At 34.5% G+C, this 17557-nt stretch overlaps 2 protein-coding genes across 4 annotated transcripts in view; one reads left to right on the forward strand and one right to left on the reverse strand.

Moving 5' to 3' along the window:
• LOC146532337 (uncharacterized) overlaps nucleotides 1-17557 on the reverse strand; it is a 114191-nt gene that overhangs the window by 25142 nt on the left and 71492 nt on the right. The gene's annotated exons all lie outside the window — the stretch shown is intronic.
• Nucleotides 9211-11562, forward strand: LOC146532338 (uncharacterized). The gene is made up of 2 exons (XM_085197721.1): nucleotides 9211-10916; nucleotides 11382-11562. The coding sequence occupies exons 1-2, from the start codon at nucleotides 9211-9213 to the stop codon at nucleotides 11560-11562; spliced, it is 1887 nt and encodes a 628-aa protein (XP_085053847.1).

Below are 17557 nucleotides of genomic sequence, written 5' to 3' on the forward strand. Positions count from 1 at the left end.
GACGTGACAGACGAGACGGGCGGACAGATCAGCTGAGCGGAAACGGACGTGACGTCACGGGATGTTACCGTAGGTTACTATTTAGATGCTATACTCGATTTTTGATGTAGGTTTAATCAGATTTTACGATTGTCCGATGACTATTCTTGTGGAAGCTAGAGTCCTGGCCCTTTGAATTTCAGACTTGGTTTGGTAGATAGAGGACTTTTAGCATCATTTAGTTCTGTGGATAAGAGCGTTTATACACATTTGGAAGTTGAATCTGAAATCTACACCTGGGTTGTAAATCCCAGGCACTGCTCTGAGCTCCTCATCCTTTAACGCTAAGGGCACCCATCCGCACGATAAATCCATGAAATGCTAACCCGTACATAGATTTGTATAAATACAATCAAAAATATTTGTGTACTACTTTTAACTTCCGCTTTAGCTTTTTTATAGCTAAAAGTTTTATCGAATTATGACGAATCGAAATTATTAACATGATATAATACAGTACTCCTCTATGAATTCACGATCTAATAAAAAACTATTTGTCATAACTAATTTGAAGCAGCAGTTCCTGAGATTTAGCGTTTTAGTTTTGTAATATAGGTATAGTGTATTGTCACTTTCTCGATGTGATAAATTAAAGGGTGGGGTTAGATTCCGCTTTTTAACAGGGAGTGTTTAATACTTAGTTCTCAAGAAAATATTAAAATTGTTTAATTTAGTACACAATATATTTTATTACTATTATATACTTTAGTTTTTTTTACAATATCATATGGGAATTTTGACTTGAGAAATTTACCGTTTCAGTCTTAATTCATTGTGTTTAAATTATAAGCGGGCTCGATATCAAAGTACGTCTGTGTTAGATACAACGACCTTACAGGTGGTGGGAGATGAAAATTAATTTAATATAGAGTATTACAAAAAATATATAACTATTATGTACTCTTATATAACGTTTAAAATTATGTTATTAATTTTCTCTAGTTTTAAGTCTAAATTTTGGTGATTTTAATTTGATTTTAAATAATTTTCTTCATAATAACTGCCTGGCCTGCCTGGTAAATATTTGGTTGTGTGTTGACTTCATTTTAATACTTCTGTTAAGAGTGTGGTAAAACGTGGACATCTCTAAATACATTTTTCCACATAATTTATTATTTACTTTATTAGTTCGTGTTATATAAAAATATCATCAGTACCATTACTACAGCAAAAAAAGCAGCATCACACCACAGCAGCAGCTCAAAAAGCAGTTCTGAGTAGAACCAATCCAAACTAACATAAAAAAGTGAAAACACACAATCCATTACCTCACAAGACCACACTCGAGCCCTAGAAGCATTTAGCCTCAATAAAGGAGGCACGCATCCAATCACATTTTCGGCGTTAATCTGTCGAAAAGTCGGCAATTCAAACACTGATAGCGTCCGCCACGCCCCCGACGACCCTGCCAGCGACTTTCAAAGACACCGACAGACACAAAAATCTAAATCACTACTCGCATATAACAAATGAACAATCAAGTACGGATCGAGGGCAAAAACAATATTTTGGTTTCGGCATAAACAGTGTAATGACAGGGGACTGTTGTTGAGAATTATTGCGCAAATATTAGACTTGGATAATGGCGGCCACCTACGACGCCTGGATGGGGGGTGTATACTTATACTATCCAATACAAGTATCTTATTTAGGATATGCTTGTTTAGTGTCAGAACTTAACGGTGCGTTTTGTTTCGCTATCAGAGAGACTCACTTGACGGATTATACCGTCAAGTTAGAATAGAACCACAGACGTGTTTACATACAAATAGTGATTGACAATTATATAAAAATTGAAGGGCAATTGAAGAACAGAGTAATTTATCACTGTGTTTCTATATATAGTAGTATATATAGTATAATACAGTAGTAAATGAACGACGAAGTCAAATCACTAGAACATTATAGCACCACGAGATGATGCGTGTCGAACGGTTGTCACGTAGTTAGTCGACTTTCCGAGAAACCTTACCGTATCCACCGAATGTTAGCTGACTATTGAAAATGCGTATAAAATAATCTGTATAACGTTTTATTTAAATGGCCAGAATTCTAAATATATAATTATCTATACAAATATTATAAAGCTTGTTTGGTTGAACGCACTAATCTCAGGAACTACTGGTAAGTTAATTCAAAAGATCAATTCAAATCAATAGTTCCTGAGGTTTGCGAGTTCGATCAAACATATTCTCTTAACAAATGTTTCGGAAGACCAGCTCTGCTTTATTACCCGAAGCTAAACAAAGCTAATTATATTGATTCTCGATGTCCGTCACATTGTTTGGTGTGGATATACTTATTTTTGTACCGTGTAAATAATCGTTCGGATCTCAGACGAAATTGTTTTCTTGTTTATTTATGGTGTCACTTTCGAAGCGGGGTAAGTAAACGCATGTACTTTTATGTCGCACACGTAGAATGAAAGTCTTGTTTACCTTCACGCTGTATCCCGCATATGATATCAGGCAATAGGAACCTAGTGTTTAGACAGTCCGTTCTCATTAAGATATTCCGTTCCTCTCGTAATTTGTATGAAAATTCGAAAAATATTGGCCGGTTTTGATAAACAATATTTATTCAATATGACCGAATACGAAGCTTAGAGCTCTTTACAATAGAAATATAACTAGAATAGTGTATCAACAAATTCTGAATTAAAAAAAAATATCAAAAACTAATACAAGATGTAAAAAAAATCATGGCAGGCGGTCGCGTGTGAACCGAGCGCCGAGAAATCAAGCCCAACACTTACTAAAAATACCATTTACTTCAATTTTAGACATGACGATACGATCACGATGAGAGGACGTTTTTACTTTAAGTTGAATTCTAGATTTTTCTTATGTACTCTATTAAGTTTGGTTCAAATGATTGTGATTAACTTCATGATGTATTTTTTTATAGATACGCGCTATATTCGCCTATAGTTCAATAGACAGTGTTAAGACGCGTTCCCTACTCTCCGCCTATTTTTTTTGAGACATAGTGGGTTGTTTGGCGGAACTACGAGTCACTATCACTCTGTTCTCTATTCTCTTTAGACTTTGTATAACGAAAAACCCAATACCGCACTTTGTCCCGTAAGTGGGACTCAAACAGGTTATGCTGTTGACACCTGTGTTAGTCACTAAATAATAAAAAAAATACTCTACTAAAATTAATACAAATATATTTTTATTTTTTTAGTATTGATCACTTTCTATTCTTTTTAATTTTGATTACCGTCTAAACGGACCGCGTCAAACATCTCTATAGTCCAAACACTTTTTTTATAAGTTTTTTCTAAACAATGGTCGGTAAACGATAATTAAAAGCGTAGACTATCACCATTCATCCTTTTTTTGTTGCCCAAAGATTTTGGATTTTTATTTTGTATCTGTGCCCGACTTCATTTTCTTATACCAATCCAATTTCTTACTTTACTAATTGATTGGTTAAAAAATTATGTTATGTTTATATTTTATTCATTTTGTTAAGTATTCAGTAGATTTTTTTTCTAGTTTTAGTAGAGACCGTAGCATTTGGTGCTCTCTTCTCTCTGGCTACTCCTGGGGATAAAGGTTGAAGCTAAAAAATTAATCCGCCCATACATAACGAGCTTGCTAAGATTAGGTAATAATAACATTCCGAAGTCCACATTTTAAGATCCCGAGTTAAAATTCTTTAGATTTTTTGCGAAACACCTTGTTAAGGCCAAGTCTTAAATTTGTATTGTGTACAAACAAATATCTCCCAAAAAATATGATTTGTATGTCAATAGAGAGTTTTGCTCTCCGGTCGCTTCGCTCGTTGTAAAAATATAATAATTACATAATGCCTCTTTATAAATATTCTTGATGTTTCACTGCTACATATGTATATAAAAAAATCTTTCCCACATAATTTTTTACTAACATATCATAATGTTTATTTATTATTTTTTACAGCTTCACGCTTTTTCCCGCTAAGCATAGAAGGAAGGCATTGAGAGGCTAGTGTTAAGAAAAACGGTTTCTAACTTTTCCAATTCTGTCACTGAATTTATAAAATTCCAACACAGAGTGCCCACCAGAACGGCCAAATATCTTTACTTGTAGTAAAATTGTAACTGAGTACACGGTATTTATTACAAAAATATTATTTAACAATGTAATATAATCCAAAACAATTATTTCTTTAGAATGTTGGTTGGTTTATCTTTTTGTCTGTGCGTTCGTGCGTGCGTACGATACAGTTTTCATTATTATCTTTTGGCAAATTTCCCTTAAAATTTAGTGTTTACTACTATAAATGCTTACATTCCGGTTTTAAATGTATAGATATTGTCTTTAAAATGATGATATTATCAGAACATGGACGAAACCACGAGCAGGTCGCTAGTAATTAATATTTTTCCAATAGATTTCACATGAGCCTGTAAATACATAATATACAAAACCATACCGTTACTGAGAGACTGACAGATAAGGCACAGACGAAAAGGTCTTGAAAAATTCTAATTTGGCATGCAGGTAGGATAGGGAGAGTAGGGAAGCACGAGGAAATTACGGGAATATCCAAAATAATATTGCGGGTGACGACTGGTAAAATATACAATAATTAATATTTTAAAATACTATGGATATTTAAATCTTCATATTAAAATTTGGTCTCTAACTGCTTCTTAAATCCAAGCTTAACCCTGGCCCGGTGGGGGCGTGGCGAGCGAAGTATTCAAATATATTATAATATCCTTTTTGTTTACCGACTACGACGCACTCCGAGTCTAACAAGTTTCATTTGGTGGAGATTTATATGTAGAGGTATATGGGAGAGAATGCACTTGCGTCCTTGGACTCTTACAAAAAGTTAATTGATTTCGTATACCATTTGTATACGATATATTATGTATGTCCGAAATATCCCACCGAAAACGTCCTGTAAAAACAGCCAAGACTCGATGAAGCTATGTGTTTCTCTATAAAATAATGAAATTTTAAGGTAAAGCCAAGCCAAACCTTCCTTCCCCCGGGGTTCCTTCCCCCGGGGTTCCTTCCCCCGGGGTTCCTTCCCCCGGGGTTCCTTCCCCCGGGGTTCCTTCCCCCGGGGTTCCTTCCCCCGGGGTTCCTTCCCCCGGGGTTCCTTCCCCCGGGGTTCCTTCCCCCGGGGTTCCTTACCCCGATTTTTTTTAAAGTTTTATGTGACCGACCGTTGATCGTTCTTTAGGTATAATTACGTGTGGATATATATAAGTAAAAAATCAAGTCTTCTTGGGAACTGAGTGTCTTAACGTTGGGTTCCTAGGTTCCCTGTGCCTTTGGTATCTGCGGAATAAAGCGTGTTACTTAAAAATAATATATACAAAAAATATCATTGTTATGTAAGATAGTTACCAAATAGAATGGGCCGTGGGAGCCGAGGCCCGTCACCGCTATCTCTGATAACGCTGTTTGTTGATGATTTTCCTTTTGTTTTTACAATCCCATTGACGCATACGCCAAGCCTTAGACTAGTGATATAATAGTGTCAACAACCAAATTATATATGAATCTGTATGTATATTTTTTTGAAATTATATAGGTACATATGGTGAAAATTAGATATATTAATTCTATATTGCACTGGCAACAATTGTTTTTTCACAATATTCCTAACTAAACATAATCTATTTAATAGTGATAATAAAAATTCCTTTCAAATAAAACGTCCATAAAAATAACAAACACCTATGTAGGTACATTCGATCGAACAATTAATAAAGTACTATGATACATATCTTCTATTCATTTGGGCAAAAACCCAATCTACAATGGGCCAGCCAGTGTGTTCGACAATGGCCGCCGCGTCGTAACGTGCGCTTGCGCCGACCTAATCTCCAGAACTTTGCATTCCTCACATAAAGCGCAGTGAGAAAAAATATTGTTAACGCCGACCGTTTTATATGGTTCCGTATATAATAGAACACAAAAAGAATGTACACAAAAAATGTAATGTAATTTTTCATACTGGTATAAAAAATATGTTTTATTTGTACAGTGAGATGCCAGTAGACCGATGGTGATGCCCTTGATTAGTAGAATAACTTTTAGCCAGGTTAAACAAACTGGTATTAGGTCTATAGTCTCCTTAAAAAAGTCAAATATAAAAAAAATACTCTTCGATAGGCTCTTTTGTCTAACGTCTGTACTATATGCGCTTGACAAGTCCCACTGAGTTTTTGGTGCCAATTCTTCTCAGATTTCAGTGGACCCACCACGGTTCACTAAGGTGATGTCTGATTTAATGTTCACAAAATTAAGTATGTTACTTATCATTTAAAATGAAATTATTTGACTTTGGATTTAAGGCACATAGACATAAATAAAACAAATCAGAACCCTAAAAGTTTCTGTGACACAATAATAATGCCCATGAATAATAAGATCAAATAAAAAATCCAACAAGTTCGAGGCTCAATCGTGTAAGCGTAGACAAACCATTATGTGCACACAATGCTATAGCCGCGTCCCGACGACGTCGCGCCTGCACAAAGAATCGTTTTTATTTTCATTTCATTCAGCCAAATTGCCTTATAATTTATAATGTGAAGAATTTGAATAACTTGTAATAATATATATGTCGATTATTAATAATAAGTCCGATATAGAGCCTGTTTGAACATTGGTATTCGACAAGTAGTCAAAGTAGATACAGTAAATAAACATGAAATTAAAAAAAAATACAGTACCAAATATAAGATATCAAATACATATTTATTAGTATTTTAATACGAGTATATCCTAGCAACATAATAACATATCAAATTATATATAGTAGTACTCTCATCACAAACACTGAAAATCTAGTAAACCGTAGAGTTCACAGTAACAGTCAATAAGAAAATTATTATAATTGAACGTACTCACACACTACTGAGGAGTACTCTAACATTATTATTTTAAACTGAATACACGATGATTAGCAATCACCAGGAGCTGGAGACTGCCATGGCAACGGCTGAGCACCTGACCTTCACCTTGGTTTAACGGCTTCGTCTGCCCAGGAACGATTTGTTAACGACTTTCAAGAAGCTTTCGTCTCAGTTCAACTTGCGTATGTACAATTTCATTGAAGCTTTTATGCCAGTACGTATGATACATTGGTGACCAGAAACGCAATGTATATTATACTTCTTAAATGTTATAAATTGTATTAAGGAACACAGTAAGTAGTTTAAACGACTTGGGGGTACTACAGGGTATGTTTCTGGGGCATCTACTTTATAAGGTGACCCTTTGAAGGGCGTTCTTTATTCATGGAGTTGTTTACATCTCGTTCATCCAGAGGGGTAATCGAATCACTATTCAAATGTCGAGGGGAAATCGTTCGGAAAGCTATGAGGCTATGAGGGTTTTTATATAATTATTGAGTTACCTTGGCTCCATATGTTAAAGTATAATAGAGGGGATTATTGAATTAGATACCTAATTTGCAATTCAAATGAAAGCTATTTAAATTACGTTGTCTTAATTTTTCTAATCACTTGTAATACTACTTAACTCTCTACTACTTTAGGTATTTTAATTGGAATTATCTACTTTTTTAGAACTTGACTTGTTACTGTAAATCTTCAATTTTGATATACAGTTAGTTTCTTGTAAATTAGATAACCTAGCGTGAAGTAGTGAATATAAAAAACTTAGAAGATATCTATATATTTTTTAATATAACGGAATATATCAGGAACAGGCTGCATTACTAGGATATGAATGTTCCTTACATTGTTACCACGCACTGATGTCACTCCGACATCAAGATGCCAATGCACAATATAAGGGTAGTTTTCCAATGAATATTCTATAAGATTATTACCATAATCGAGTGACAACCTGTGAACGAGGCACGGGCGCGTCCCAACACATCTAATAAAAATGCAAACGTATTTTGAAAATTAAATAAAAAAATGACCTAAAAAAGCTGTTGTTGTGTCGATGCATTATCTAAATAGATTGTATTACATTTGTGGGACCGTCAGTTATGCAGAGTAGATGATAATCTTCGTAAACAGCAAGTCATAAATGTTTGAATTTGTTAGTGTTAGTACGAGGCGACGCGTCATGTGGACAGAGGCAAGGTAAATTTGATACATTCATGTATTATCCCGCATAAAGCAGGATAGGGAGAGGTAACATAATGTCATTACACTTTTTTTCCACTTTTCGATCAATTTCCAAGATATTGCGTGTAGAGTGATGGAGCTCAATACTTTGTCTTGTTTCTAGACAGGAGAAATGAAAATAATTCTTTGCCCGACTGGGAATCGAACTACAACTTGCATACTATTTAAATAACAAACAAAATACTTTTTTTTATTTTGACTTTGTACGAATATGTGTATCGATATAAATAGTGATGAGGGAAAAATTCAAAAGAATTGTATTTTAATTTAATGTTATAATTAAGGCAGTTCGCTTCTGCAATATTTGTATAAGTTATTTTTGTCTTTTATTATTTTATTTTCATTTTATGGCTGAAATATTAGGTGGTCCCAGCTATCAAAGATTAGGATACCGTAATAAATGTGTTAACAATTTGTTACTTTTTATTAATAATAGCTTTACGCTGTATATATAAGATACTCTACGCTTTACGCTGTATGTTAAGATACTCTGTTCCCCGATGATTGTTTCGCGCAATTTAACCCCGCGCTTTGTCTTGTGACCAAAGCTAAAATTAATTAATTTCATCAAGTGGACATCGAACCTACAACCGTCGCGTTTACAGTTGGAAGCGGCGCCACGACGGCCCAAAGATAAGATAAGATTTTATACGGGACCAATTTATTTCGATTAGCAATTCGATGAGGCCACACACCTCCCAAATTCGCAAAGGTCCTTACCTCCATTACATTGTTTCGTTAGCGATGGCATTGATATTCTGACGACTTTATTTACATTTTTGTTACAACTTAAAAAACGAAATTTATAGTGCATTCTTTGCGTGTTTGACTTTATTATAAAATTCAATGTTCAAAAGGTCTTATTGTTCCAAATTTACAGATAAAAAACAGGTTGTTTTTGAGTGAATTTAAACTTATGTCAAAATGACAAAGTGTCAAATTTTGGTCAAAATTTTTTGTGTAAATTTGGAACTCCTGAATTAATAATAATTCTGAATTGAATTTATAGTTATATAAAAATGATTTTGTGAATTATTAATATTTATCCAAAAATGTATGCGAATTGTTCAATACCAATTAATTATGATGATAACACGTCACCTAATAAGAACTTGGAATGTCCTAATAAAACTTGTGAATCGGTGGAGTTTATAGATAAGAAAATTAGCAAGCAAAGTAATGAGCTAAGTTTGTGCAGAAACAAAGGTGAATATGCTTTATTAAAAACAGATAATTTTTCTTGCAATGCAGATATTCGTGCGAATTTTACAAGAGGCAGCAAAGAAAAAGAACCCCTTACGTACATAATCAATAATACTTGTAAAAACAAACTTACATATGAAGTTAATAACCAGATACAAAAATTCATTGATGAGGAATTGATATCAACTGAAATGAATGATAAAGCAACATATTGCCGTCCTGTGAATAATTTAAACAATGAAGAGTTTGTATTTAAAACGATGGAAAGGAATGCTAGACTGAAAGATTTATTAAAGAAAATAGTAATGGCTCGGCAACGTGAGAAAGAGAATGTTACTTGGAATAACTTTATTAATATGCTTAAGAATAAACACGCTGTAAATGATTCAAATTATCCAGGAGAGATAAATAATGTTTATGAGACGACATCACCACAACTCAACCGATCTAGGCTCTGTAAGGAACTTTTACAAAAATTCTATGATCATAATTATATTCAAAAGAAGCAGTTAAATGATAATAACGATGATGTTATTTCAAGAAAATACAATCTGTTTAAGTATGGTGAGAATTTAATATGCTATCCAACTTCATCTCAGGCTAGACTATCTATGTTATATAGACAACGGCAAAAACAATACAGAAGCAATTGGGGTGATCATGTTAGTGACAGAAATTTATATAATAAAAACAGATTTATAGATAATAACAAATATAATTTCAATTTGAGTGTTAGGAACACATCTTCTGCTCAAACTAATTTGACACCATTTAAAAATTTCACTCAAAATATACATAAAGATAAAGCGACGGATATTGTAGAAGAATTGGGCAAAATATGTTTGGACAATAAGCAATTACAAACTGATAAAAAAATAAATAAAGTTTCTTTACAAAAAGTAGAAGACAAACTTGTTACTTTGATTGAATCTATAAATACGTTTATAGAAAAGATAAAAATAGATAAAACATCTATAAAAGAAAACGATTTAATGTCGATCACTTGCAGCTGTAAAGCAGAAAAAAATTTGAAAAGCAAAGATGCTATGGCATCAACTGATATTGAAAAAGTAAATCAAAGAATAGAAACAAATAGCTCTGAAAATATGTTTAGTAAGCTTTACCAAATACCAAAAACTAATGATATAATGAAAAAAGTGCCTTCAAACTCTTACCAAATAGAATTTGAGGAGCCTACTAGAGATTGTTCAACAGAATTGACAAAATCTTTCGTAAATGATCCACCTATATTCACTGGTCAAAATTTAGAGAACAATACAAAGAGACAAGATAATCCAATTTTTCAGCAAATAACGATAGCCGTGAACACTGATCCACTTAGTTTCTTAGCTTTATTAAGACTTTCTACCGATACTATCAGGAGTATTTTGTCATGCTTACCGATTTTAAATTACTGTTCGTATTTGTTATTACCCGCTGGTCGGTACATTGAAAGTGAACAGCATCGTTACATTTGCAGTATATGCGGGACGGGCTTTGATAACCCTTCGACGCTAAGCGATCATGTTTTCGAACATAATTTAGGAAATAAAAGGTTACCTCTTCTTACTAATTCGTAAGAGAATAGTTCCATAGAAAATAGATCAATATAACTGAATAATAAAGAGGCTGTCTTGGCGTAGCAGCACAATGGCTGGATTTTAGCTTAGCGGTTGTCGGTACGATTCCCTCGCGAGAGTATGAATTATTTTCCTCGATCTGACTACAAGACAAAGCGAGACGTTGAGTTTCACCACTCAACGCGTAAAATCCTGAAAAGGTTCTCCCTCTCTCTGTAGGGTAGGCAGGCTTCTATGTGAGAAATGTGAATCTAAAGAAACGGTGAATGATATTAAATAAATTTATGTGAATTTAGTTCATCTTCATCATCATCATCAGCCTGTCCTCGTCCACTGCTGGACATTGGCCTCTCCAATGGCACGCCACTGAGCTCGATCTTCAGCTCTTCGCATCCAGTTCTCGGTACCGAATTTAGTTAACGTTATCAAATTTATTACAGGGACTGCTGCGTCTGTCGATATGTTTTGGACAATATTCAACGTCCCGTCGGTCTATTTCGATGTAAGTATTGCGGTAAATGCTTTACCAGAGCATACTGCTTTGAACTGCATCAGGACGCTTGCGGAAGGGAAAGGGGGAAACATCAAGATGAATCTTCAGATTTGCTACTGTTGAGATAAATAGAAAAAATACTTTGGTCTATTTATTTATGTATGTCTTGGTTGTCTATGGTTGGTCTCATATAGATAATGTTTATAATAACAAATATTTTTTTTTAATTTAAAGTCTAAATATGTATTATTGTAGTATATTTATTGAACATATCGGTTCGATTTAAAGAGGTGCCGTCAAAAAGCTTCCCATTTTGTAATAATGTTTCTAAATTATTATGTCTTTGGTACATATACATTTTCAAAAAGTCGCGTTCTAATTGCTTCTTTAATCTAAATTGCTTAGTAATTAATTAGGCTTTTTACGAGGCCGTCGTCGTCAGTGTGACAACGTCCGACTGTAAATGTGACAGCTACTGGTTTCGGTCCCCGTTCGGGGGAATGATGGTATTTAATATATTTAATTTTCTCCGCCCTAGTACAAAATACGGCGTGTAAATCCGTCGGAAAGTGAGGAACGGAATGATTAATATTAGGTTTCCTTTGCCTATCCTAACATGCGAGAAAAAGGATGAAGCTGCTTTAATTTTACTCTTTATCTCCAACAACTAAATGCTATTAAAAATTGATTATTAAAAATTGATTATTCTATTAATGCTATTAAAAATTGATTAAAACTTTGATATAAACATTCTTAAAAATACATTTAAGTATAACTTAACTTATTGTAATCAAAACGATTGTTTATTTTAATAACTCCCATAATATGTTAATCGTATCGATAAAATCACATAAATGAACGTAAAAGCGTTATTTAGTTTGAATTTAATTGAAAAGGTCCGGAATCCACAGGTATTGTGGATAATTTAATTAAGTGACTTTAATACAGCCCGATGGCTGTTAGTCCAAATATGATGAAGTTGCTTAGCGTTTAGTGCCTCGTTAGTGTAATTTGCTTTTGAATATTTGGTCATTTATAATGTACATTTATATTTTGTTTTCATTAATTATTTGGAAAAATTATTTGTTGTTTTATTTTCTAGCCTCACGCTCAATCCCGCATGTAGCTGGTTTGGGTGGGGATAATATTTCCATTCATATTTCCGAGAAGACGAAATGAAAATATTAAATAACTAGCGGCACACGCGGCTTCAATCGCATATTTTTTTCGTTAGCCAAATTATACCTAATTTTCACAGTAATTGTATCCTATGGGTTATTGTGATGCGTTAGCTATAAGCTCCAAAGTTTTATTTAAATCCATTCTGTAGTTTTTGTGTGAAAGTGGAGTAAACATCAATCCTCACAAACTATCACATTTATAATATTAGTACTATCATACGATGTATTCCCACGATTGTGAATCGACAACCGCAACCGTCGTACAGCCACAAGCCGACGGTATCCTACGACAGTATCTACGTTATAATAGTATACAAATAATTCTAAACACACTACGGTATTTTTTTTGCGAGGTATTGCTTCAAACGGGAGTGGACAAAATTTGCACGAAATTTCAAGGGATAATGGCCCTGAGTGGATCGTCAGTGGGTCTTTGTGACGACGCCGCCGTCTGTCAGCTATATTTGTTAGACCAAAAATCCTATTTATGTGAAATAAGCGTGAAAATCAATTGATGCATCTCTATACGTTGATAGTATTTTACCTATAGCAATTACTTTAGGGTTTTGGTCGACCGTTGTAATTTAATTACATAGTTGTCCTATATTTTTTTTGCTATTATATAATTTGAGTTTGATGGCCCCTTTGTGTGTGTTTATGAAATTGTATGTGATTTATTTGAAATGATTGTGTTTTGAATGAAAATAAATTATGTATCAAAATTTACTTTTTTGCCAAAGCGGCATATGAAAATAATTCATTGTCTCAACTGAGCATCGAATCTATAACCAACAAACAGGTTTACTGCCAACAACCACTTTGACAAGGCAATAACAAACTCTTTGACGAGACAAAGTACGGCGTTGACGTCTGCCACTCAATTCCTAATATCTTAAATTCGGGCGGAAGGCGGTGAATGGAATGTCTTAACTCTAGGTTCTTCCGTTATATCGTCTATTTTCCAGGGTTTTATTTTAAAACTCTTATCCATCAATTTTCATCAGTCAGTTGTACAGTTATTTATAAATATGACAGTTATTTTATAATAAATTTATAAATCGTATACAATTATAACTAACTACTTTAAAATAGATCTAATCAAAAATATATATATAAAACATTTAGACAATTTGACGTTCAACAATAAGTAGTGACCGGAAATAGCAAGTCTTCATTTCCGGATTGTCAGAGATGTTTGTGACATCGGTTACACGCCATTGACTCACTCTCCTGCTGTGGAGAGGTGTAAAGTAATGAATTGCAATACAAAAGGTATTTTGTCGTCGGTCCGTTACGGCCCACCGGGGGTTTCGGGTCCTTAATAAATTCTTTTCTGTGAAAAAAATGCTGTAATACGTTATTGATTTGTCTCTTTAGTTGTTCAAATGTTGAAAGGAGAGTTATTTTGCTTTATTTGAGAGAAGGGGAATTGAAATTCTCTGAGCACTGCCTGTTGGGTGGCGAAAGTCCACGTTCCACTTCACCTTAACAGATCAGGAAATGAAAACAATTGATTTCGCCGAGTGGGGTTCGAACCTACCACCATCTGTCAGATAGCATCAGATGTACCATAGGTATACCACTGCACCAACTGCAAGATAAGATTTTACAATGTGGACATCATCATTGTAAAATCTTATCTTTTCTATAAAAAATTACCTAATTATTACTTACGATGGGATCAAAGCCATTAGAGGCCAATGGAGATGGCCAATGGCCATGGAGCAGGGACACACAGAATGTGACTGTAAAACCAACTGGTTGTGGGTTCGATGCCCACTCGAGGAGATGAAATATTTATTTAAATTTATATTTCCATTTCTTCGCTCTGGTGTCGAGGCAAAACGCGGCGTTGAGTTCTGCTACTCAACACGCAATGCCTCCAGAATTGGACAGAAAGTGGGGAACGGAGTATTACTAGTGTAACCTGGGGAACCACCCTCTGCCTACCCTGCTACTAGGTATACCAGTGAAAATTTAATGAGTTATAAGTAATGTTATAAAATCATATCTGCAACAATTCGTTTGGGTGAAATGAGGTACATCCAAGTATTGTGTGACAGCCGCCAGACGGACGTGGGAAGATGCGAGCTCGTATGCGCGATACAAGTAATGCAAAACAAGAATTGATTTCTACATTTGCTGTTTCCAAGTTTCTCTTTTATTGCTGCGCTTAGAGTTTGTTGCTTGTTTACTTTTGGTTCTAAAACTGTTTTTAAGGCGTTAAAGTGGATTTTTTGTGAAGAAATTATCTAAAAAAGTTCGTTTTTTCTTAATGTTGTATGACTTACTAAATATAGAGGTCATTGTGGCCCAGTGGGATAGCGTCTGAATGTAAACGCGATGGTTGTAAGTTCGATCCTCACTTAAGGGAATAAATTATTTCCACAGGTCTGGTGAGTGAGAGCATGGCATTGAATTTTACTACTCATCGCGCAAGATAGCTAGATTTCAGATAGAAACAGGAAAACTTAGTGTCTTTTAAAAAATATGAAAGAGTTTTTTCCACTTATTTATGTAATTATTGAAGTATCAAAATATTCACAAAACAAAGGAGAATATGAGAGCATTTCGACCTTAACCAATGCCACTGTCTCAAACTAAATTAAGAAACTTCTTTTATTCTAATTTTTTTCCCGTTCTTGGTAATGCAACGTGAAATTCATCCTAATTGGAGTCTAACGTGGCAAATTCTACGTAGAAACTTAGCGTTCACTGAGACAGTTGAATTTGGGTACGCTATTATCGGCACTTTTGCAAGATCAGCCATGAAATTAAGTCGATTATAACAAATGACTGTGGATATATAAATATATAAATGTGGAAAAAACGTGAAAAAATGAGTGGCGCTAAAGCACGGCGTTCTGGTTGTAAAATGTGACCATTGTATACCCTACCCTCCTCAAGGGAATCGCTCTGGTAACAAGTCCACTCAACAACACAACGCCTTGATAATTCAACGTTACATGGTGAACGGAGTGTTTTAACACTAGGTTCTTTTGTCGGTTCTCTTGCTTTAAGTTACGTCTTCAGTTTAAATTTGCGAAAAGCCAATATATTTGTCTACTCTTCCTGCGTCCCGGCTGCTTTATCGGTGAAATAAAAATTAAATCTTTTTAAAAACTAAGAAGACCTAGCCTTTCACTTTCGATGGTCGATGAGATGGTTAATGCCGACCTCATAAAAGCGTGTTTAAAATTCAACATATTTTTTGTACAGATATACAACATATACGGAATACACGTATAACATCGTTTTTATTGATTATACATATCTTAATTTACTTCTGAAAAGATTACAGAAGGTTTTTTGGACTAATTCAAACAACAGAATCACAAGCACCTGCATATCATTGATACGACGAATAATATATAAAAAAATAACATAACAACAGTGGTACCACAGAGTGAATGGGAACCAATATTTGTCATTCTAATCGCGGCCGCACCTTGCGCGTGCGCCTTCTTATCAATTATTTGTCGCATTCGCCCCTTCTTTATCGACACCATTGTAAAATTACCCCCGAAAACACTGTTGATAAGTTTTTACCGCAAGATTGGACGCGTGCCCGCTGTTTGCTTATCGATTTGTTGTTATATTGTAAGCTCCTTCAAATATGTTATTTTAATCTTAGCGTTTATCATGTCTACTATTTTCTTTTAGTTTTGATTATGATTAAAAAAATATATTGTTTAGCTTCATATTGTATATCCTGCACATAGCAGGGTAGACAGAGGGAACCAACACTCCGTTTCGTGTCGAGTGGCGGAAAAAATCTTGTAATATTCTTTTATATGGTTTAATGACAGTAATAAGTAATCTAAATTCGTTACTTTTGTAACGATAAAGATAGGTAAAGAGGGTAAAGATGAAATGATTTTAGAAATAAAATGGCAAGTCAGACTAGTGTCAAGTCTTTATCAAGACCTTAATTTAATTTTGGCTATTGAGTGGCGAAACTTAACGCCGCACGTTGTCTAACAAAGTGTAGATCCCATCACGTATGTATCTACTATATAGTATATACATAATACAGTCACAAAATGTAATTAGCTAATTGAACTAGATATATAGTAATATTTGCTCGTACGAGTATGCCGCTCGTATTGTCTGAGTCAATTCAAGGTGTAGACGATTTCTAATAGGATAAGAGGCAACTTCCACGTTGTTTCCACTAATGTGCACAGTTCCCGTCGGCGCTATGACGTCACTACGCCGGAACTGTGAGGCGGGAGTCGAACCCACACCGCGGCGTCTATTTTTATGTTAAAATGTATTTTTTGATTAATAAATGTTTTTTTTATAAATAAAAAAAATGTTACGTTTATTAATTGAATTAGATAAACAATATATGTGAACCAGTTTATTTTTGTAAATTTTTTGGTATCGATTGTGAAATGGATTTGTGTTTTGTTAATAATTTAAGCACGGTGTGTATTTGAAATATTAAAATAATATTTGATTTGGGAACCTGGTATGGAAAGAGGTACGCAGAGGGAACCTAGTAAAACTTAGCTAACACGAAAATCTCTCCGTTCCCTACGCACCGTCTTTTCAAGACTCAGAACTCGACTCCGCGCATCGTCTTGTTACCAGCGAATTGAGAGAAGAAAAGAAAATAATTCATACCTCCGGATTGTGAATCAAACCCACAATCGCCAATGGCTATTTCCCTTTCATTCCTCACTACACCATCTAGTGTTAGGGCAAAACGAGTAAATTTCTCGTATGCTCGAAATAGCTTAGTTCCAACAGCTTCCTCGACATAACGGAAGTTCAAGCATTTGCATCGCGTCGTCACGTCCGCGGGACCGCGGCGCGGGTACACTTGTAAAGCGATCGCAGCTGGAATTATTCATATTGTACTGTTCTAATATTTCTATTCTATTATGTAATTATTTTCAGAAGATGTGAAAAATAAAGTAATTAACAAAAATGTCTG

The sequence above is a fragment of the Heliconius melpomene genome, chromosome 14 (assembly GCF_056956725.1).
Source record: "Heliconius melpomene rosina isolate 202511_hmr_F chromosome 14, ASM5695672v1, whole genome shotgun sequence".
NCBI lineage: Eukaryota > Metazoa > Arthropoda > Insecta > Lepidoptera > Nymphalidae > Heliconius > Heliconius melpomene.

Excerpts from the sequence above, each read along its gene's own strand:
- LOC146532338 (XM_085197721.1), top strand. The coding sequence starts at position 9,211 with ATGTATGCGAATTGTTCAATACCAATTAATTATGATGATAACACGTCA. Across the intron at positions 10,917-11,381 it reads CATAATTTAGGAAATAAAAG|GGACTGCTGCGTCTGTCGAT; the intron begins GTTACCTCTTCT and ends AATTTATTACAG.